The 22446-nt window shown below is 42.9% G+C and overlaps 1 protein-coding gene across 2 annotated transcripts in view; it reads right to left on the minus strand.

Moving 5' to 3' along the window:
• Positions 1–13785: 13785 nt before the first annotated feature.
• The window catches only part of COQ8A (coenzyme Q8A), a 66660-nt gene continuing 57999 nt past the window's right edge, over positions 13786–22446 (minus strand). For both annotated transcript variants that reach the window (XM_075595482.1, XM_075595481.1), the window contains exons 12-15: positions 21609–21716; positions 20125–20190; positions 19209–19295; positions 13786–16757 (exon numbers count right to left, since the gene is read on the minus strand). In XM_075595482.1, coding sequence (XP_075451597.1) covers positions 16467–16757; positions 19209–19295; positions 20125–20190; positions 21609–21716 — 552 coding nt within the window. In that variant the 3' untranslated portion in view covers positions 13786–16466. The remainder of the gene's footprint in view (positions 16758–19208; positions 19296–20124; positions 20191–21608; positions 21717–22446) is intronic.

Below are 22446 nucleotides of genomic sequence, written 5' to 3' on the forward strand. Positions count from 1 at the left end.
CCAACATGCTGTGTAGTCTGTGGAGAGGATAATTGCATGTGGGGACCATCCTGCTTCTAGCAGGATCCTCTTGGGATGGAGGCGCTGCACCCTAGGAGAAAAAGCCTGCCCTGTTGCCGCTCCCACACAACATCAGCGGAGCAACTCAGACCTCCAGTAACAATCAGGTGAGCTACAGCACCAGACAAACACCCATGTAATGGCCAGATTTCCTGTGGGAGGGGGTAACAGGTGCTACACTAGCTATGAGACAACAATGTTCCTTATCAAAAACAAACAAAGGAACAGATAAATATATACAGGTATGTACATGTATCCTGATTAACCTGTGAATAACCAAGACTGCAGAAATGTGCTGAACACAACACCTACATGTATACATAAATCAACAAATTATCTACTTGCGCACTAACTGCAGTAATTACATTATTATAAGGCTAGCGCATGCGTGTATACAGCAAATGAATTGCTGCCAGCCCAAACCTACCCTGCTCTATTATATTACTCGGACGGCAGAACTGGCCTGTGAGCCAAACCATTCAGTTACCTATGCACTCAACTATCAGGTAACAAGAAGTCACAAGATTTACCCACAAATAAACAAAACAAACAGAGTAATAAAGGTGTAAAGTATATGCATACTGTAACAGCCACAATCACTCAAAATCAGAACAATACTTGCTGTACATAGGATACACACAAACACGCATAATACCTGCTAACACAGTAGCTAAAATACTGCCACCAAACAGACACATCTGTGTCCAACATACACACAGCGATATTGACAACCATTATCTCGTGCGAACACTCCTACAGCTGAATTCTTATGATACACATTCCTATCCTGTTGATAAGCTGCTGCCTGTGCAGGCGAGGAGTAACCTGGCTGATAGCCAGACTGCTACCCCTACCTACAGTTACCTGTTGGAAATACTCTCTGGGAAGAGGGAGAGTACAGTTACCCCAACAGGTAAACTAGACTTTACAACGTTTAATGTACCACCAACTACCACTTTACCCTCCCCCTGTTTTATTGTTTTATTTTGAAGTGTAAGATGAGGTGTAAGGTTGTAGAATCAGAGCAGGATGTAATTTCTATCCAGAAGGATTTGGAGAGACTGGAAACGTGGGCAGGTAAGTGGCAGGTGAGGTTTAATACAGAAAAATGTAAGGTTATGCATTTGGGATGCAAGAATAAAAAGGCGACTTACACATTAAATGGGGATAAATTAGGGGAATCCTTGGGAAAGCCTTCCATTACCACTACGAGAGTGTGAGTGAGAGATGCATTATATACTGGATTTGGAAATCTTCACAGATAATGAAGTTGATCTCCAATTAACAGTCCACAATAAAGCAACAAACAATTTGCTGTTATACTTCAGCCATCACCCTAAATCACAGGTAGAAGGTGTCAAGGGAGAGGGGATTTGGCCCGGGATTAAAGGGGTTACACCCCATTTGGCCACCCCCCACCTCTCACCTGGGAAGCAAGGGGTTAACTGGACTGGGGTCCAGTAATGTGTTTTTTTTACCTTGCTTCAGTATCCAACTGTTTATTCCCCTGTATAAATGTATTGTCTCATCCTGGTGGTTGCACTCACACATACACTAGGGTTGATGCGGGAGGGAAGGGGTTAATGTTAATTTAGTGATTATAGCCCTTTGTTCCCTTTTCCCGCCTTTTCAGGCTCCATTTTGCAGCCTTCCATAGGTCGCCATTGAGACTCCATGCATTCTAATGGCAGAAGTAGCGGTTTTGGACCTGTTTTCCAGCGACGACCAGCAGGTGGCGTCCGAGAGGAGGAGCGGCGGTTTCCCATTGTAAGTCAATGGGCTCATTGACTTCAATGGAGATTCCTCGACGCCGGCCTCGAGGAACAGGTTGGCAGCCATCCAAACCGCAGACCGCAAAAGCGGATACAATGTCTTTGAAAAGAGTTTAATCACTTCGGTCAAGTTCAATGACAATTGGCATGGGAATCTTAGGTTCTAGGGCACCTGGGAATAAAATTCTTGTTGCCCCTAGCCCCTAGGAACTCCCACACACGACCCCCACTGGGTCCAGGAATGAGAGACCCCCGTAAGGGGTCGAGCGGAGAAGGAGGGTCGCGCCATTGACTTTAATGGCGGAGCGGAGGTCCCATTGAATCCAATGGTGGCGTGCGCCATGCATTGTCTATGGCGGCGCCGGCCATTGATTCCAATGGGGAAAAGCCGCGTGACGTAAAAACGGCTAAGTGTGAAATTATGAAAAATGTAAGTCCATATCTCTGGTTCTGGAATGACCAGAGGGATGGGATTTGGGTGGCATGTAGCCAAGGTTCTGGCTTTAATGCATGATCATTCCCAGCCCTCTCTGACCAACCAGACGGACTGTGGGCGAATGTAAAGATTTGTGGTTTTTCTAATAGACTTTAATGGCGGCAGTTTCTCCATTGACTCTTTCCATGCTCTCCGGCGCTGGACTCTTTCCATGTAAACCCACTTTTTGGGACTGCTCATTTTAAAGGGTGAGTTGAAACCAACAGTTGCAAAGTCCACAGGGAGGATTTATTTTCCTTTTCTGTTAATTATTGTCATTAGGGGCAGCAAGAAGTTATGTTTTGGTGCTTGTTTCCGAGACGCCTGGCTGTAATCTCGGTGTTGATGTGACCTAATAACAAGCTCACCTTGCAAAACTAAGCCTAGAAATCATTGTAGATATTCTGCATCGGATGTTTGGGTTCAATCAAAATGATAAATGTATGTTTATTGTTACTGTGTTTGGCATTGTAAGATTTAAGGGCAATTTATAGTCCAGTCCTCTACCCAGGCAAGTTTTCTCACTAAAACAATGTTTCTCCTCCTTTCAAAATCTCCCAATGTTTTGTCCAATAGGACCAAATAGTAAGACACGTTACCCACATTAGATTTATTTAGGTTCGTGTTCTTTGAGTAGAGCCAATGATGGTCTTGCTAAAGCCTGGCAGAACATCCAAAATCAGAGTTCTAGAAAATGAAAATGAATACAATATTAATTAATCGCATACAGACTGTTGCAGGTAATTGATTCTGTTCTGGGGATCCATCTATTCGCATCTCTGGGAATCCCTAGTTCAGCAGATACTTAGTTTTTGGTGCAAGTCTTCTCCACCCTCTCTCCCCACTTCCTGGGTTAACCATATGGCCACCAAAGTGTGCAAGCCACAATGGCCGACATTGCAGATTCCTACTGGATGACTGTAGGGGCCCATCAGTGGAACAGCTAGCTATGTATGTATATCTTTATTTGTATAGCGCCATCCCTCTACACAATGCGCCACAGCAGTAAAGCATGTGACATAATATAACACAATGGGAATAAGCGCTGCAGACCTAAAAGTAACAGGGAATGGGGTCCCTGCCCCTGGGAACTTACAATCTTAGTAGTGATTAGGAAGAACGTACAGGCAGGAGGGTGTTCTGGTAAGTGTGTCTGCGAGGGGTCAGTGTCGGTGCATATGAGATGTACAGTAGCAGCCAGCGGAGCTACCCATATGCCCTCGTTAACAAGGTGTGATTTAAGATACAGTATGTCTTAAAGGTGGAGAGAGAGGGTGCTTGTCATATTGAGGGGAAGGACATTCAAGAGGTGTGGGGCAGCGAGAGGTTTTAGATGGGAGAGGGCTTTAGATACAAATTGGGTAGACAGAAGACATTCCTGAGCAGAATTCAAGAGGTGGGGTACAGCGAGAAATTAGGGCTGAGATGGAAGGAGGGGCAGAAGAGTGTATAGCCTTGAAAGTGAGGAGAATTTTGCGACCCCAGTTGGCGCACCGCTGCTCTAGCTACAGGCATATCTCACTCTTAAATACAGATTTAAAACTTTACCCCAGTCAACCAAGCAATGGAAACGGCCTATAGTTGGTGGGAAAGGTAACAGATGCCAAAAGAAAATGGCCACACTACCCAGAAGGAAGAAATAGAATACGGTCGGTGGAAAAGATGGCAGGCGCTCAGAAAGACACTCACCGATCACAGACTAATATTGACACATCAAAGCTAAGTGCAACTCCAGCGATGAGTGTAGGAATCGTACAGGATGTCACCGCGGCATCCAGACGACCGTGAAACATCACCTGCAAGAGGAAACTGGGGCTATGATGTTAAATGGTTCCGTGAAGCTCTCATAATGTTATTAATTATTACTACGTTATTCCTATGATAAACTCTACAGATAACTCAACACCAAATCATATACTTACCTAGTGTAGCCTAGTGCCACAAGTGCCTTCCACTGGTCTCAACACTATAAGTCCTGATAGGAACAGGCAGTGTTGGAGTTAAACTCTTGCATAGGGCATAGCCTGCAGTTGTAGCCTGGATATTGCCATATCCAGGGGCAGGCCTAAACCGGCAGTTTGGAGTGTCATACCTGGGGAGGGTACTGACTGGGTCACATGTATATGGTGTGATGCCTGTCAGTACCTGGATCTGCCCTGTTATGGGGCAGGGTTACAAGCCCTACACCCTGGGTATAAAAGCTGACACTCCACCAAATTGTGTTAGGAATGTTGGTGTGTCTTCCCTCCCTCAGAGGAGTGGGAGTGTTCCCCTCATTCCATAAGGGGGTGAAGGAGTTTAGGAGGGATGCTTGGGGTCTCAAGCCCTGGGTATCTGCTCCAGGGAAATTGGAGGATGCCATGCCGTGTACCCAACAAAGACATCGTTGTACCCAACATGCTGTGTAGTCTGTGGAGAGGATAATTGCATGTGGGGACCATCCTGCTTCTAGCAGGATCCTCTTGGGATGGAGGCGCTGCACCCTAGGAGAAAAAGCCTGCCCTGTTGCCGCTCCCACACAACATCAGCGGAGCAACTCAGACCTCCAGTAACAATCAGGTGAGCTACAGCACCAGACAAACACCCATGTAATGGCCAGATTTCCTGTGGGAGGGGGTAACAGGTGCTACACTAGCTATGAGACAACAATGTTCCTTATCAAAAACAAACAAAGGAACAGATAAATATATACAGGTATGTACATGTATCCTGATTAACCTGTGAATAACCAAGACTGCAGAAATGTGCTGAACACAACACCTACATGTATACATAAATCAACAAATTATCTACTTGCGCACTAACTGCAGTAATTACATTATTATAAGGCTAGCGCATGCGTGTATACAGCAAATGAATTGCTGCCAGCCCAAACCTACCCTGCTCTATTATATTACTCGGACGGCAGAACTGGCCTGTGAGCCAAACCATTCAGTTACCTATGCACTCAACTATCAGGTAACAAGAAGTCACAAGATTTACCCACAAATAAACAAAACAAACAGAGTAATAAAGGTGTAAAGTATATGCATACTGTAACAGCCACAATCACTCAAAATCAGAACAATACTTGCTGTACATAGGATACACACAAACACGCATAATACCTGCTAACACAGTAGCTAAAATACTGCCACCAAACAGACACATCTGTGTCCAACATACACACAGCGATATTGACAACCATTATCTCGTGCGAACACTCCTACAGCTGAATTCTTATGATACACATTCCTATCCTGTTGATAAGCTGCTGCCTGTGCAGGCGAGGAGTAACCTGGCTGATAGCCAGACTGCTACCCCTACCTACAGTTACCTGTTGGAAATACTCTCTGGGAAGAGGGAGAGTACAGTTACCCCAACAGGTAAACTAGACTTTACAACGTTTAATGTACCACCAACTACCACTTTACCCTCCCCCTGTTTTATTGTTTTATTTTGAAGTGTAAGATGAGGTGTAAGGTTGTAGAATCAGAGCAGGATGTAATTTCTATCCAGAAGGATTTGGAGAGACTGGAAACGTGGGCAGGTAAGTGGCAGGTGAGGTTTAATACAGAAAAATGTAAGGTTATGCATTTGGGATGCAAGAATAAAAAGGCGACTTACACATTAAATGGGGATAAATTAGGGGAATCCTTGGGAAAGCCTTCCATTACCACTACGAGAGTGTGAGTGAGAGATGCATTATATACTGGATTTGGAAATCTTCACAGATAATGAAGTTGATCTCCAATTAACAGTCCACAATAAAGCAACAAACAATTTGCTGTTATACTTCAGCCATCACCCTAAATCACAGGTAGAAGGTGTCAAGGGAGAGGGGATTTGGCCCGGGATTAAAGGGGTTACACCCCATTTGGCCACCCCCCACCTCTCACCTGGGAAGCAAGGGGTTAACTGGACTGGGGTCCAGTAATGTGTTTTTTTTACCTTGCTTCAGTATCCAACTGTTTATTCCCCTGTATAAATGTATTGTCTCATCCTGGTGGTTGCACTCACACATACACTAGGGTTGATGCGGGAGGGAAGGGGTTAATGTTAATTTAGTGATTATAGCCCTTTGTTCCCTTTTCCCGCCTTTTCAGGCTCCATTTTGCAGCCTTCCATAGGTCGCCATTGAGACTCCATGCATTCTAATGGCAGAAGTAGCGGTTTTGGACCTGTTTTCCAGCGACGACCAGCAGGTGGCGTCCGAGAGGAGGAGCGGCGGTTTCCCATTGTAAGTCAATGGGCTCATTGACTTCAATGGAGATTCCTCGACGCCGGCCTCGAGGAACAGGTTGGCAGCCATCCAAACCGCAGACCGCAAAAGCGGATACAATGTCTTTGAAAAGAGTTTAATCACTTCGGTCAAGTTCAATGACAATTGGCATGGGAATCTTAGGTTCTAGGGCACCTGGGAATAAAATTCTTGTTGCCCCTAGCCCCTAGGAACTCCCACACACGACCCCCACTGGGTCCAGGAATGAGAGACCCCCGTAAGGGGTCGAGCGGAGAAGGAGGGTCGCGCCATTGACTTTAATGGCGGAGCGGAGGTCCCATTGAATCCAATGGTGGCGTGCGCCATGCATTGTCTATGGCGGCGCCGGCCATTGATTCCAATGGGGAAAAGCCGCGTGACGTAAAAACGGCTAAGTGTGAAATTATGAAAAATGTAAGTCCATATCTCTGGTTCTGGAATGACCAGAGGGATGGGATTTGGGTGGCATGTAGCCAAGGTTCTGGCTTTAATGCATGATCATTCCCAGCCCTCTCTGACCAACCAGACGGACTGTGGGCGAATGTAAAGATTTGTGGTTTTTCTAATAGACTTTAATGGCGGCAGTTTCTCCATTGAAAGTCTATGGCGGGAAACTCCATTGACGGCAACGGCGGAGCCCGCCATTCAACGCTATGGCGGCGGACCCCGTTGATTTCAATGGGGAAAAAGTGAAAAGCCGAGATTCATTTTTAAAGGGACGAATCCTGTATTTTAAAAATGTTTTAAAGTGCATTTATGTATCTCCGGTTCTGGGGGTCACAGAGAGTTGAAATTTGGCCACTATGTAGAGTCACTGTAGGCATTAATAACTGGCAATTTTCGACCCACTGAGCCCACCAGAACGGAACTTATTAATATGTGAAGATATTAAAGTGTTTATGGTTTTTTGGATCTGCTCTGAAAATGCAGACCCCATCTGCTATGCTAATAGGTCAGGAAGGGCAGCCGGATGGTTTAGCATACGCCCTTTGATCAAAGGTTAACTGCCCTGATTGTTTATACTAGGGCCAGGAACAAAGAAGTTGAGTGTTTTGCAAGTGTCCTAATTTACACCTGCAGGGGAAGAAGAATCTACTTCAAATAGATTTTGCTAGCCAGCTCGGTGCCTAGGTTTAAAGAGATGGGTTTGAGATGGTATAAAAATGGGGCTCAGCCTATGCTCTATGTTCTTCATGTCTTTGTGATTTTCAAGATTGCTGTATGAACTGCCAGTCCAGATTTCTGACTGTTTCATCATTCCATCTTAAGTAAGTGTCTATATTTTGTTTGTTATTTGTATATCTCGTGTGTTCACCTTTTTCAAGGAATAAATTATATTTTATCATATCTCAGCCGTGTTCAGTTCAACCCAGGTATTTTTGGTGTATTATTATAGCCTGTCATAAAGTTACCGTCACAGAAGGGATCCTCATAGGGCTGTTCCTGAGGGTCAAAAGAAACCGTTCCACATCTCAAGACTTTGAAAAACAGTCTGAGGTAATGGGCCACAGATTCTCCTATCGGGGGCATAGCAGATCATGCATTAATAAAGTCTACAAACGCGCAAAACCTTCGGACCGCAGAGCACTGCTGTATGACAACAAAATGGAAACAGTTGGAATGAATCAGATGAGAATAATTGGTAAGTATAACAAACATTGGAGGGAAATTAAACGGGTGCTGAACCAACATTGGCACATCCTCTTAGAGGATCCACAGCCGCTACCTGCTGTGATAGGCCAACAGGGAGCCGAGCCTCCTTTCCTTCAATGTATAAATACTTACGTGCAGGATCAGTATCCTTGACTCCTCCTCCCTTAAGAAGTGTGGTTCTCACGCGAAACGTGCGTTGACGAGTAGGGCGTCGCGGCAGTGACGTCATTGGAGTGGCAACATCTCGCCTTCACAGTACGGCTTGTATTACGGTGTTATTTCCTCTGAGATTACATTTGGTCCTATGTGACCACTTACCTTCCATTGAAGGGGCTTATTATATATATTTTTTGATTTTTTTGTCTTGTATCTACTTGATACATATCCTATAATGCATAAGCGACTTCGCTACTAAGTACACGTGTGTACGTGTATGTGTGTGTGTAACTGTTACATTCCTTGTTTCATTACAGCACACTATATTGTGTCTATTTGTCTCCATGTTCCTCATATATGGATTGTGACGATCAGTACTGCAATAGCAGGGAACCCACGCTCTAACACCATCATATTTAGAGACCTGTATATGTATTGATTACATGTAGATCGATTTAACCTTTGATACCATTACCTGAGTACACACAAGCTACATTATCCTAGAGAGAACCTACTGAGACCTATATCTATTGATCCTTAATAGTGATCACAGCATACATACACCTTGTATAGCCTAGATGTCGGAGTAGCTATTCTGGGTATGCATGTTTAGACACGCAATTGTAAGCGTTTATGACAGGTCTAACATACTGTATCGTTCTAGCCCAGTTTCCTATCTACTTTCACACTACACTACAGGGATTTTATTATATTCACTGTATATAGTTAATATCACAATGTCACTATTTTTGGATGTAATAAAAATTTTATTTTAATTACTGATCCTGATGTCTGACAGCCTTTGCAGACAAACTACCTGCTGGACCACTGTTGTCCTATATAGCTTATCAGTTGTGGCTCCGATATTATATATCAAGAGAATATAGTTTACATAGGATAATACAATTTTATATGTTAACTTAAGCTAATAAACCGGTGGAATTGCACACACTATTTCCACGGTCTTTAACCACTTTTAAACCACAATGGGTCAGAGATAACACCGCTCCGGGAGTTCCCTCCTGTGGACAGCAGCACTCCGATTCTTCTAGCGCGTGATGTCGCAACTACAGGGCAAAAAGTGTCACGATCCAACGTAAATCTACAAGAAGGGATCCTCACGGTGCTTCCTTGAGTTAAACCCCATGTGTTTCGCTCAAGCAAGTGCTTTCTCAGGGGTGGAAATATCTCATGTTTAAAGCACATTTTTATATAGTCGGCAAATTATGACATTTCAGTTAACAGATAAAATGCTAAAAACAGACATGGATCCATCACATACAGTATACCCAATCTGAAATAGAATAGGTGGATAGTTCTAGAAAAAGGTAAACAAATGTTAGTGCCAAGTTGATAAAGAGGAATAATAGTTGAAACGCAATAAACACATTATGTGTTGTAACCTATATCATTCCATGGCGGTATATTTAAAGGAATAAGGGGTGAATCCAAAAGCACCATTATAATGGGGTTAGAGGACCATATGTAAGTGGCAATTTATACTATATGATATTTACACATATTGGGGAATGGTAACGTTTGAGATGCACGTCATGCAACTATACAGTATGCAATATGATAAATATAGAGGGAAGTAAGGAACCATGTCCCTGTATAAAATACGCTTATTTCCATATGATACTCGTATTACCCACATGTTATGGTATTAACATTAGCCATTCTCACATAAAATTACAGTAAAAGTAATGCAATAATTCCAAAGATACAGATACAATCTAATCGCCATTGCAATATGTTTATTAGCTCTTCGGAGCAGGGACGCCTTTTCCTAAATGTTACTTTTGTCAGAAAGCGCTTCTTCCCTTTGTGTTTTGTATTATTTGTTAGCTATATGATTGTCACATGTATTACTGCTGAAGCGCTATGTACATTAATGGCGTTATAAAGACAGAGCTCATTACACTCTGCTCATATTACTTGACATCTCTGCAGCATTTGATACTGTGAAGGTCTCTTCTGCCAACACCTCCTCCATCAACCTCTCCGTGGGGGTACCCTAGGGCTCTATCCTGGGACCTCTCCTTTTCTCTGTACACACTCTCTCTAGGTGACCTAATTACATCTCTTGGGTTCCAATATCACCTCTATGTTGACGACACACAAATTTACTTTTCAACCCAACCTTACACCTGCTGTACAGACCAAAGTTTCTAAATGTCTCCGCGATATCATCCTGGTTGGCCCTCCTCAGACTTAAACTTAACATGGCAAAAACAGAGCTCCTCATACTTCCTCACAAACCTGGCCCCGCTACCTTCTTCCACATTACTGTTGGAGGTTCAGTCATACACCCAGTAGCACAAGCACACTGCCTAGGGGTCACACTCGACTCCTTTCTCACTTTCTCCTCTCAGATTCAACACCTGTCGCCTTTTGCTCCGCAATATTACAAAGATTCGCCTTTTGCTCCGCAATATTACAAAGATACGCCTTTTCCTGTTGCTCGACTGCTAAAATGCTGACTCAGGCCCCCATTCTCTCCTGTCTCGATTACTGTAACCTCCTGCTGTCCGGCTTTCCCTGCCTCCCCTACAATCTATCCTAAACGCAGCTGTAAGAATCACTCTACGCTTTCCTAAATCTGTCTCAGCGTCTCCCCTGCTCAAATCCCTCTCCTGGCTTCCTATCAAATCTCGTATCACACATGCAATTCTCCTCCTCACTTTTAAAGCTTTACACTCTTCTGCCCCATCTTACATCTCAGCCCTAATTTCTCGCTATGCACCATCTCGACTCTTGTGTTCCACTAAAAGGATGTCTTTTCTCTACCCCCTTTGTATCTAAAGCCCTCTCCCACCTTAAATCTCTCACTGACTGTCCCACACCTCTGGGATGCCCTTCCCCTCAATACCCACTAGCACCCTCTCTATCCCCCTTTAAGACCCACTTTCTTAACGAAGCATATATGACTAACACCAGACACATGATACATAAAGCTTGGCCCCTTGCAGACACACTTACCAGTATGCCCTCCTACTTTATCTGTATGTTCCTCCTACCAATTAGATTGTAAGCTCCTTAGAGCAGGGACTCCTCCTAAATGTCACTTTTATGTCTGAAGCACTTATTCCCATGATCTATTATTTATATGATTGCCACGTGTACTACAACTGTGAAGCGCTATGTACATTGATGGTGCTATATAAATAAAGACATACAAGATATACATACTAAAATGAGTATAAAAATACCAGAAAACATTTTTGTATATATATTTCTTCACTTAGTACAATAATGTATTATGTCAACTACAGTATCTTCTTTTGATACATGACATTAGAGCCACTACTGATCAGCCGGACTGCATAAAGGATTCTGACTGCACACACTGCCAGCTCTTACTGGAAACATCTTGAACCTCTCTTTCACTACGTGAGTGGGATATGCACTATTCATATAATATTTTTTTTCCACTTTTTGAAGCATTTTTGCACTAGGTTTGATTGTCTGTTCATTTGCACCCAGATACTTCGCGCTCTGGATTTGTTGCTACAACTCAACCCCCTTATAGCGCTGTGCTTGGGGTCCAAAGAATCACATTGCGTTATAAGCGGATCGCGTTAGAAATAATGTACAATTGTATGCATTGTACAATAAAGTATTAAAGATACCAATAATCGTGTTGTAAAGTATTCATAAATACGCAAATTGGGAGCCATGCTTGCATCGCGTTATAAGCGGATTCGCGTTTTAACGGATCTCATTATAACGGGGTTGAACTGTACTTCTATTGTTTCGATCTTTGGAATTTTTTTTAATATATTCTGATATATTTTGTCACTTGTTTACTCGCGTCACTGAAATTCTCATCGTACACGGATTAATTAATTACCTTTTAAAAAGGACCTAACTTCAGTACCAGTGAAGCTGGTACAAACTACAATAAAATTAATTTGAATTGTCTAGGTTTTTCAACATTTTAATCGACCAGCAGTTTTCTGGGGGTGGGAGGTGGGTTGGAGGTAGCTCCTTTCTAACTCACCTACCAGAGTTCTTCGAGTGAGTCGGCAAACACGTAGATAAGGGAGATACAGTAAATATGGGGGGGGAGGGGGTACGGTATTTAGAGGTTTAAAAAATTAATAAACTTTGACACAGGAAGGTGTAAATAGCAAAGCAGTGACATTAAAGATGACAAAGTTGTACAGAATAGAGAAATCAAAATCAGACCCTGAAAAGCCACAAAGGGACCTTTAACATTTACTAATGTTGAACATAATTTGCCATTTAAACTGCCCAGTCTATAAAGTAATGCAAATTAAGAGGAAAATCCAGAATTTTAAAGATATACTGAGGAGATCGGCGTTATGTACTACGACTCGGATACGAAAGAATAAAAGGGAACGGTTCACAAAATTAAATATTGTGTTTCATGTCTAAAACAAATATTTTAAAAAAACACCAACTCCGAACACAACTAACCTATAGAATTCACTTCCACTGGGAGGTTGCGAGATTACTTTGTGCATCCAAATTTGTGGTATCCTGGAAAGTCGTTGCGACATACACGTACGTCAGTGGCGACTGCGATCTGAGCCCAGTCCTTTCATTGCCGTCACGGAACTAACAGAATCACAAGATCCGGAGTAGTGGGTGTGGCCATAGAGGCAGGAACCTCTGGTGTTGAAGGGGTAATAGCTTTAAAAAAAAAAAAAAGTTCGAAACCTAAAATCATGGAGAAAGCCCATGGATGAAAACTATTTGCATGCAACAATTGTTATCTAGAGAGCACTCAACTCCAGACAACTGCCATGGATGCTCCACGCTTTTTTTTTAATCTCAAGTGATACTAGGAGAAAATACCTCCCAAAAGTGTATGTAAAATGTATTTCTAAACACTACAGATGTAGCAGCCGTTCTTGCTCCCCACCATTGCAAATGCATTAGCTGCACGTGAAAAGGGCTAACATGGCAGCAGGTGCACTACCGCCTGCTACACCTGTAGTCAACGTCTCAGCCCCCACATGGGCCTTTGAGATGATAAATATTTCTCTCTCGCTAAATATTTTGCATGGACATACAGGCGTCTGGGAGGGAGAGTGATGCGCTCACCAAAAAGCTTCCAGTAGTTGCCACTGAAGACAGGACACTGGGCCTGATGGACCATTTGGTCGAACCCAGTATTAGACACTTGGTGTGAAGCAATACGGGGAGCAAACAGACACCTGGGAGTCAAGAGGAAGTGGGAAGCCCTTAAAAAGGTCCAAGTGGTGGGTTGCAAAATTCCTAGTTGGCCAAGAACGACTACTAGATCTGATGCACAAAAGATTAGCACAGCAGCATAAATAGTACTGATGTCCCTTCTGAATGTGGAAACAGATTATTATATGTTCTACACATTTATTGATTTTTATGTATCACAGCTAATAAAGACTCAGTGGTAAACAAAGCAAACCCGTAGAAATCTAAAAAGTATATATATATTTTTTATTGAAATCACACAGTAACAGGGATTGTACCAAAAATACATAATTTGCTTACATGGCTAAAACATCTGAAGCTGTACGGCTGGTCTATAAATGTGTCCACATCGCAGGACTCATTTCAGCAAAGCTTAAAATGCCCTTAAAAAGATACAAATCTGCAGACTCTAAAGTTACTCTCTGGACAGCACAACACAGAGCAGAAGCCAATTAGTTTTCTGCTGACTTTATTCAAGGTTTGCTTTTGAACAACATGACAGGGAATTGTAAAACGTGCGTGCGCGCGCAAATTGTGTCACATGTATTACAATTGTACATTCAGCTGTCGCATAAAAGGATGGACCGTGAATATTTCCAATCATTTGGCACTTTGAGTAAGGATGAAAGTTTATTTACATTTGGCTGGATGGAGGTAGTAGAATTGTGCACCATGCACCCAAGCCCAAATCTCACTTCTACAGGAGGAATTCTCGTCAACAATTAAACCAAGCGTTTAATTCATAGTTTGCCATGACATTATTTTGGCTGCTTACATATTTTACTTTATTACAAATTTGCTTCCAGGCGCCATTATATTGAATGCGGACTATCTGATCACACAAGTTCCTAAGGTTACAACACTGCAGCAGCTAGACACTGAATACAGAGTCAACCTGATTTTGCTGCTGGTCTACACTGTATTCATTTAACTTTCTTCTAAAACACTAGAAGGTACCCATTTTTCCCCTCAGTGAATGTTATTCTAAAATAAGTGAGACCGCGTGTGTGTGGGGGGGGGGGGGGGGGGGAGAGAATGCCCACTTGGGGGTCTCTAACAAAGTGCCGTTTGTGTGTTTTTTTTGTTTTTTTAACCAAGAGGGACGTCCTTCAGTCATTTATTGCAATATAACATACGCAACACGTGCTCTAAAAAGCAAATCTTATATTAAACTTCGGCATGTGGGTTTTTCAATGCAGCAAATCCCAAATCCTATAATATTTGTTTCAAACATAATAGCTTAGATAGCCCCTATAGCAGAGAAGGACCCAGTGTCATACGTTTTATGATTAAACTATAGTATCTATTGCTGCACTAGATCACTCATGTAACTATGCGGCCCATGTTGTTTTTTGTTCCTGTTACCTAGTGAATGACCAGCAGTATCCATGTTATTTTGTACTTTGATATTACGGTCCTTTTTACAACAAAATGTAATCTTAATCTAGATCACTGCACTGCTTTTCTTCACTTACATATTCCCGCAAACAATGTCTTCCTTCTCCCCCTCAGAATACATAACCCCCCCTCCTGTCTCCAGCAAAAGAAAAAAAAACAGGCATATACCGCAATATTGCGTTAATACACAAAACGTAAGACCACACAGGAATATCGACTTGTCTTGATTCTTTCCGCATAGGCTGTCACCCCTCACAGTGCCAGGCTTGCAAAGCAAAAGAACCTCCTACCACCCTCACCACTGAAGACGAACAAACTACAGATAACAGAAGAGACTTGGTTGGCGTCAACATGACACCAACATACCGAGTACAACTATGGTTTCGGTTTGCTTCAGGGGACCCAACAATGCTGCTTTTAAACAGAATTCTAACAAAAATCAGCACACTCCAAGAGAGGGGTAGGCAAGGGAGAATAGAAAACATGTAGGTCATACATGGATACCAAGAGAACTCTTCGTTCCTTAGTGGCTAGTTAAGCACAGCAAAGCTTTCCCAAAATAAATCTTCCAGCGCCAAAAGCCTACTTGAGCCCATTGAATTGAATGGTCAAAAAGGGTCTTCAGGTGCCAGGTGTCTTGTGGAATAGCATCACTATCAGTCATACAAATCAATAGGTAGCAATTGGTCTTCCAGCACTGGGAGGGTCTTAGGCCATAACACCACTTTGTTAATGTTGACCTTTAATTGTATTTTTTAACTACCATTGAAACCTGTCGCTTATTCCAAAGTATTATGCAAGATTTAATTAAAAAAAAAAAAAAAGCACCTATCATATCAACGTTAAAAGCTCCACAATTCTCTCTCCCCAAAACAGAACTCGGTAATTGTCGATTATCGACTTTATATCACAAACCCACTCTTTGATTAGACTGATAACTCATTACAATAAAGGATTCACAGTACAAAAGCTTTTAATTTTGCTTATGAGCAAAAAAACAAAACGGGGGGGGGGGGGGGGGAAAGTGAGGGGTGAAGAAAGCAAGAGATTATATAGTGTAATTGTAGGACATAAAACTAAAGTAAAATACGTTTCAACAGCTTCTTCGCGGATTCCCTCGACACTTCTGCAGCTCTCCAAACGGATTTAATTTCGTAACCCCACCTTTAACCACGAGGCAATCTCTGCATTTCTTCTCTCGTAGCCTCAGATTGCCTCTATTTCCTACTCCATTCTTTTCTTTTTATTTATTTTTTACTCCACCCCCTCCCCCAAAGTTTTCCTGGGCACCTACAATTTCCATGTACTGGCTGGGCGCCAAATCAGCAGTCATTGAGAATGAAGGGAAAAAATAAAATCACTGGGGGTTAATAGAAACAAAGATGTTCAACAGCTACGTGCACACTCATAGCCGGCTGGTGAAATGCAGGAGCGCTATATACTGCTCTTTAGTATTTGTTGTGAGCGGGGGGCACTGTAAAAATGGGACAGTACAGAAAGATGCATCTCCTTATGGTTTCTTATCTTCTTTCCCCTTCCAATAATTGCTGTAGGCCTCTTCGAACATGTCCTTGCAAGAGATCTGAGCCTTCAGCTTAGAGCAGATGAGGAAGGACCCCCCCATCTTGCGGTGCAGGGAATAGGTCTCCTCCGGTGGCGGGATGAGCCTGTGCTTTAACATGACCGGAATCAGGCGGTGAATTCGCTCGGTGGTACTCTGCGAGCCGAAGTCAAAAGGCACGACGGAAGCAAAGGCCTCCCCCAGGATCAGAACGGCTTCCAAGTGGGCATTTTCCATTGCCTATTGTAAAGATAAACAGGTTCAGAGATCCAGGAGTGTTTCGTTAAATGACTTCATTCTTTCACAGTCAACAGTATAGAAAGTCAACTTAATTATTGGTATATGTATGCATAGCATATTGCAAGTCGTGATACAACTTGCAGTAAGCGCTTCAGGAAACCTGCTCATCCATATTAGGAGTCCATGCTGCTCTTCACATTAGTAAAAGAGCCTCACAGACCCAATAAGGGAGAAAAGTCTTAAGTTACATCTACCCAAATTGTGTTCTTTCCCAGCTTATATAATAGAAGGGGAAGAAAAATAACACACACACACACACACACACACTAAAGTCAACCAATTGTAGCAGCCTTCAATATGGGAAATAGTTATATAAATATAGTTTGGAGGATCTACACGCAAGATCTGCATGTTAATCACAGATCCATATACCACATGTAAAAAAGGGCAAGCCACTCTAGAACCAAAGTGAACTAATGGCAGTAGCATTTTAGTAGGGGGTACCCAGAGCTCAACCGTTCTGACAGCTCCCGAGACCCCATGATACCAGAGATGTACAGTATCTATTTATATAGAGCCTAAAGCTGTACTCCATGCTTTACAAAAGAGAAGACGGTACAGGAAATAATAATACCAGCTGAAAGTACCCGGTACGGCTACCAACCACATCCCTGCTCTCTACACACCCCCCACCCCCAACACCCTTCTCTCTCCCCCCCTCTAATATCCTACAACGTCCAAATTTCTTTCCGCCTCCCTCTCCTCCAGCATTCTTACTTTCTCCTGATGTGCCCATTGACTTGCTCATCATCTGCTTTCTCTGTGTAAACTTTATAGCTATCCGACTCTACCAATCCGCCACCAGGCTATGTGCATTATGATGTCACCAGCATGACATCACATGTCAGATACAACACAGAGTGCCTGACTTGCTTGTTAGATAAATTGTAATAACTCAAAATTAAAAAAATAGAATGTATCCAATTTCCAAACAGACAAAAACCTGCTCCTCGATCTCAGGAGCCATCATGCAAAATGTGGTCACGATATCTTAAGAGGGGATTACTTTCCAAAATATATAGGAGTTAAGCGCAAAGAAAACCAGACAACTGAAAAAGGAAATCCCTGCCCCGCAGAGCTTACAATCTAAGTGGTATGTTGGGAGACAAACGATACCAGTAAAAGATGCCGCCGGTTTTTAAATATCCAGCGTCAAGGCAGCCAATAGGAAATTGCAACAAAAGACTTCCTATTGACCCGTCACATGGGCGATTGAAAGCACCATTTTGAGACCCCTTGAGAAACATTAGAGAGCCCACATTTACCGATTAGCCAAAATCTCAAGTGTTTTCATAGATGCAGTTGTAGTGTACAGAGCCGGTCAATACACTTAAAATATAGCGTGTAGAGCTTTTGAAACCTTATAGGAGGGATGGCCAACTCCAGTCCTCAAGGGTACCAACAGGTCAGGTTTTCAAGATATCCTTGCTTCAGCAAAGGTGCTCAGTCATTCGAAATTCGTTTTTTTTTCTGCATTCTGACTAAGCCACTGATTGAGTCACATGTGCTGAAGCTGGGATATCCTGAAAACCTGACCTGTTGGTGCCCCTTGAGGACTCGAGTTGCCCACCCCTGCTATAAAAGGTTTCTTTTAAATCTATGAAGAATCCCAATGCTGGCCCTAATGGCTATACGGCGTAAAACGCATTGCTGGGGCGACGTCGCTTTTTTGTCTTCATGACCATTAAAATATAATTTTATGGAATATGCATCTCTATTTTTTGATCATTTTTGTTCCATCAGTAGTGCTTAGTTTCTCCTCCTACAAGGAATCAGCTACACTGATAAAGGCATAAAACAAGTACAGCTGAACCCAGTTATAACGCAGTACTCTGGGTCCACATAATGAGACCGCGTTATAACCGGGATCATGCTTAATAATAAAAAAAAAAAAAAAGCTGCGGCGATCAAGGGTTCCGCGAGGACTTAACCGCATCTGCAGCTCTCTCCCTGCTTCATTAGCTTCGGGCGAGTGTGTGGTGTTTTTTTTAAAATGGGAGCCACCCAGACCGCGTTATATGCGGATCCGCGTTGTAGCGGATCGCACTATAACCGGGTTGAGCTGTATATTGGTATAAACACAAATGTATTCATTTTATACAATACGCGATTCACTACAAGACAATTGGGTCATTTTTGCCCACTTAAGCAAAGCGGCCTGCTATATTAGAGGAGCTATTCAGTGCTACCGGGAACTGAACTTAATGAAACCTAGGCAGGAAGGGCGAGTGATGCAATTATCACAATTAAGTTGAAATCTGCATTACTAATAAAATAAGGATTTTAATTTTTTTTATAAACTAATAAACTGCAAACGCAACCTCTTTCTCCTACCTGCACCCACACAATGCTGAACATGATCAGACACACATGTAACCAAAGCCTTCTCACCTTGGATTCATAGCCAGTAAGGAATTTCATCTCCACAGACTTTTTCAGAAGACGCACTCTGTCTTTGTCAGCAGCTGCGCGGATTACCTGCAGAATATTTTTTTTAAATTATTATTACTTACAGCAACACCGTAAATACAAATACCTCCTCTTGTTGGTACATATGCATGCCTCAGACAGGTCTGCAACCAGGTCCTTTTTTCCCCATTATCTCTTTGCATATAATGCGCCAACTGCAGCCAAGAAGTCTGTTCCAGTGTGTGCCTCACGCCAACAGCATCATGCAGTAGATGCACTTTGTAACCTGAGCTGTGTTGAAAAGCTGTGTAATACTCAGGTATATGCGAATAGGAGGTCGATGTTACAATGGATAAGTAAAGATTGACAGTGCTCATTTGTATGACACTACCCAGAATCCCTGGCTGCAGTGGAAGCAGTGTTTGCTAGCCGACAATGGTGAAAGACAGGGTTGCAGACCTGACTGACATGCAAATGTACCCACAAGTGGTATTTTTATTTACTGTACAGTGGAGGGGGTCCTTTTTTTTTTTTAATCCCACTATAACTATGGCTGATTAAATAAAAACCTAATGCCACTGCAAAGCCCCTTGGGGGTACTTTGCAAATTTATGGGGGGTCAAAACATTAGAGGATTAACTCTGCTGGGGTCCCTGCTTCTGCACCACACATGGTTAATCGGAACAGACACCGGGAATTGAACCAGGTTCCCCAGCTTCAAACTCAGTGTCCGTGTCTTTACTCACTGAGCCACTCCTAAATAAGATACAATGGAATCATTTATACGAAAAATGAACACATAGGCAACCTGAGCAAGTTACGATGTGTTGTGATAAGAATAAAATAAAACTCTGATCTTGGTATATTTAGTAATGTTAGTTGCTGCTATTAAGCTCACCTCAATGTAGAGGTCTGTGAACTCCTCATCAAAGCCTCTTGTTGCACCAAAGTCCAGCAAGGCAACCTAAAAACAAACAAGAATGGGTAAACAAAGAAGTCAGCTTCTAACATTGAGCTTCCTGGCAAACATTTATTTATAAAATGTTTTACCAGGAAGTAATACATTGAGAGTTACCTCTCGTTTTCAAGTATGTCCTACAGCAAATACAGTAACCATGTAAGTGACCTTATACATTATATAGATCAGTACTGGAGACACAAATGAAGGTTTGAGAAACGTAAAGCCTTCATAAAATTTAAGTTTTAAAGGGGCAATCACACATGTGGCCAGTTGAATTTCTATGGGGCATCTGAATAGGGAAGTGTTTGTCAATTAGCAGTTTCCTTCAGCCGTAGGCTTGTTCTATAGTAGGTGAGGCGCCCGCATCTACGCGAACGCGCGTGACGAACGCTTTTTGTGTACACAGTCCGTGCTGCCGGGAGCGACCGGTTTGCACTGCGTATACACACACACACACGTGTGTGTGTGTGTGTGTGTGTGTGTGTGTGTGTGTGTGTATATGTACATGTAGATTTTGTTATTCATTTATTATATATATATTTAAAACAAACAAAAGACACACACACACACACACACACACTTTTCTGAGTATTCCCCGCAATGGCCAGGCTCCACTCACTGCTGTGCGCGGCCCTAGCATACAATGACTGGCTAACCACAGCCTAAGCCACACATGCCCTTATCTGAGACCAATAAAGATTAGGGGAGGTGGGAAGGGAGGGGAGGTGGGAAGGGAGGGGAGGTGGGAAGGGAGGGGAGGTGGGAAGGGAGGGGAGGTGGGAAGGGAGGGGAGGTGGGAAGGGAGGGGAGGTGGGAAGGGAGGGGAGGTGGGAAGGGAGGGGAGGTGGGAAGGGAGGGGAGGTGGGAAGGGAGGGGAGGTGGGAAGGGAGGGGAGGTGGGAAGGGAGGGAGGGAGGGGAGGTGGGAAGGGAGGGGGGGCGGGACTGGCCTTATTAGTTCCTGCTGATCACCCAATGACGTGCCACAAAGGGAGCAGTCAGAGGCAATCAAACCCCTCCCAAACCCAACTTTAAAATATAGAATACTTATAGGTGTCAGATTTGGGTCAAGTTATCAAATACCTTAAAACATCTTATTGGAATTAGTTCAGTTTATCCTAGAAGGGATTGCCCCTTTAAAGAACCAGGAGAGCAAATTACCAGGTACTTCTATAAATTACCAATGAAGCTGCGTCTTCTCGGACAGTGCGGTTTATTTTTGGTTAATTGGCCTTTCGAGTCTTTAACCGGCAAGGAAAAATATAGATAGACATGCATTATCTAAAAATAATTACATACCAATGCATAATATTTTACACAGATACATCCATATACTTGCACCAAAAACAACAAAAAAAAACACACTATTTAGAAAAATCGGAGGAATCCAGTCTGAATAACCAGTGAACCTCAACGGATTTACCTTGTGCAGCTGGGGGTCATAGAAAAAATTGGACCAGTTTGGATCTGTTTGCATGAATCTGAATTCAAAAAGCTCTCGCAGGCACAAGTTCAGGATGTTGCTGCAAATCTGGAAATGAAAGACGGAGAAAGGTCCTGAAAATCATGCATACCCTGAAAAGATCAACCTGCTTCTAAAGTATGCACAGAGGGGTTGATGGTTTAAATAATCCAACATTCCCACCCACCGCCCTCCCCCCTTTCTTCTTGGAAAGCGTGGCCGCTCAACCCAGAGCTGAAGAACCACACTATTGTCAGCGGATGACATTACGGCTACCTATTGCCCTGCTGTTTGGTGGCCATTTTGTATCCCCAGTAACTTCACCAGTAAGTATCTTGGAAACTAGGGGGTTCCCAGAGCTGAAATTAGCACTGATCAAGGATATGAGGGCGGCATTTTTATTTAGCAATACAGCACCCTGCATGTCTGTGCTGTGATGGTAGCAGTGAACATCCTATGTAACAACCAAAATAAATACATTTAAAAAAATTAAAAATGTACAGCAGCCAAACTAGTCCAGTGCGTCAAAAAAAAAGGTATCTAAATGGGTCAGCACCTTCATTTTAACATTGTATGGGAAGGATTAAAATGACAATAACTCTTCCCTTTGAGCTGCAATCCAGTTGATCTGCCTGGTTCTTGCAGTATTCTGCCCTATATGGACACAGCTCTCCTCTCCCCCACCCGCTTGTTTACTGGCTGTAACTTTCCAAGACCCTTGCACTACATAGAAAGGAAACTATATTTGAGAGGTTACACCAATGAGAGAAGCAAAGCATGGCTTGCATCCAGGAGACCA

This window comes from Ascaphus truei, chromosome 4, assembly GCF_040206685.1.
Source record: "Ascaphus truei isolate aAscTru1 chromosome 4, aAscTru1.hap1, whole genome shotgun sequence".
NCBI lineage: Eukaryota > Metazoa > Chordata > Amphibia > Anura > Ascaphidae > Ascaphus > Ascaphus truei.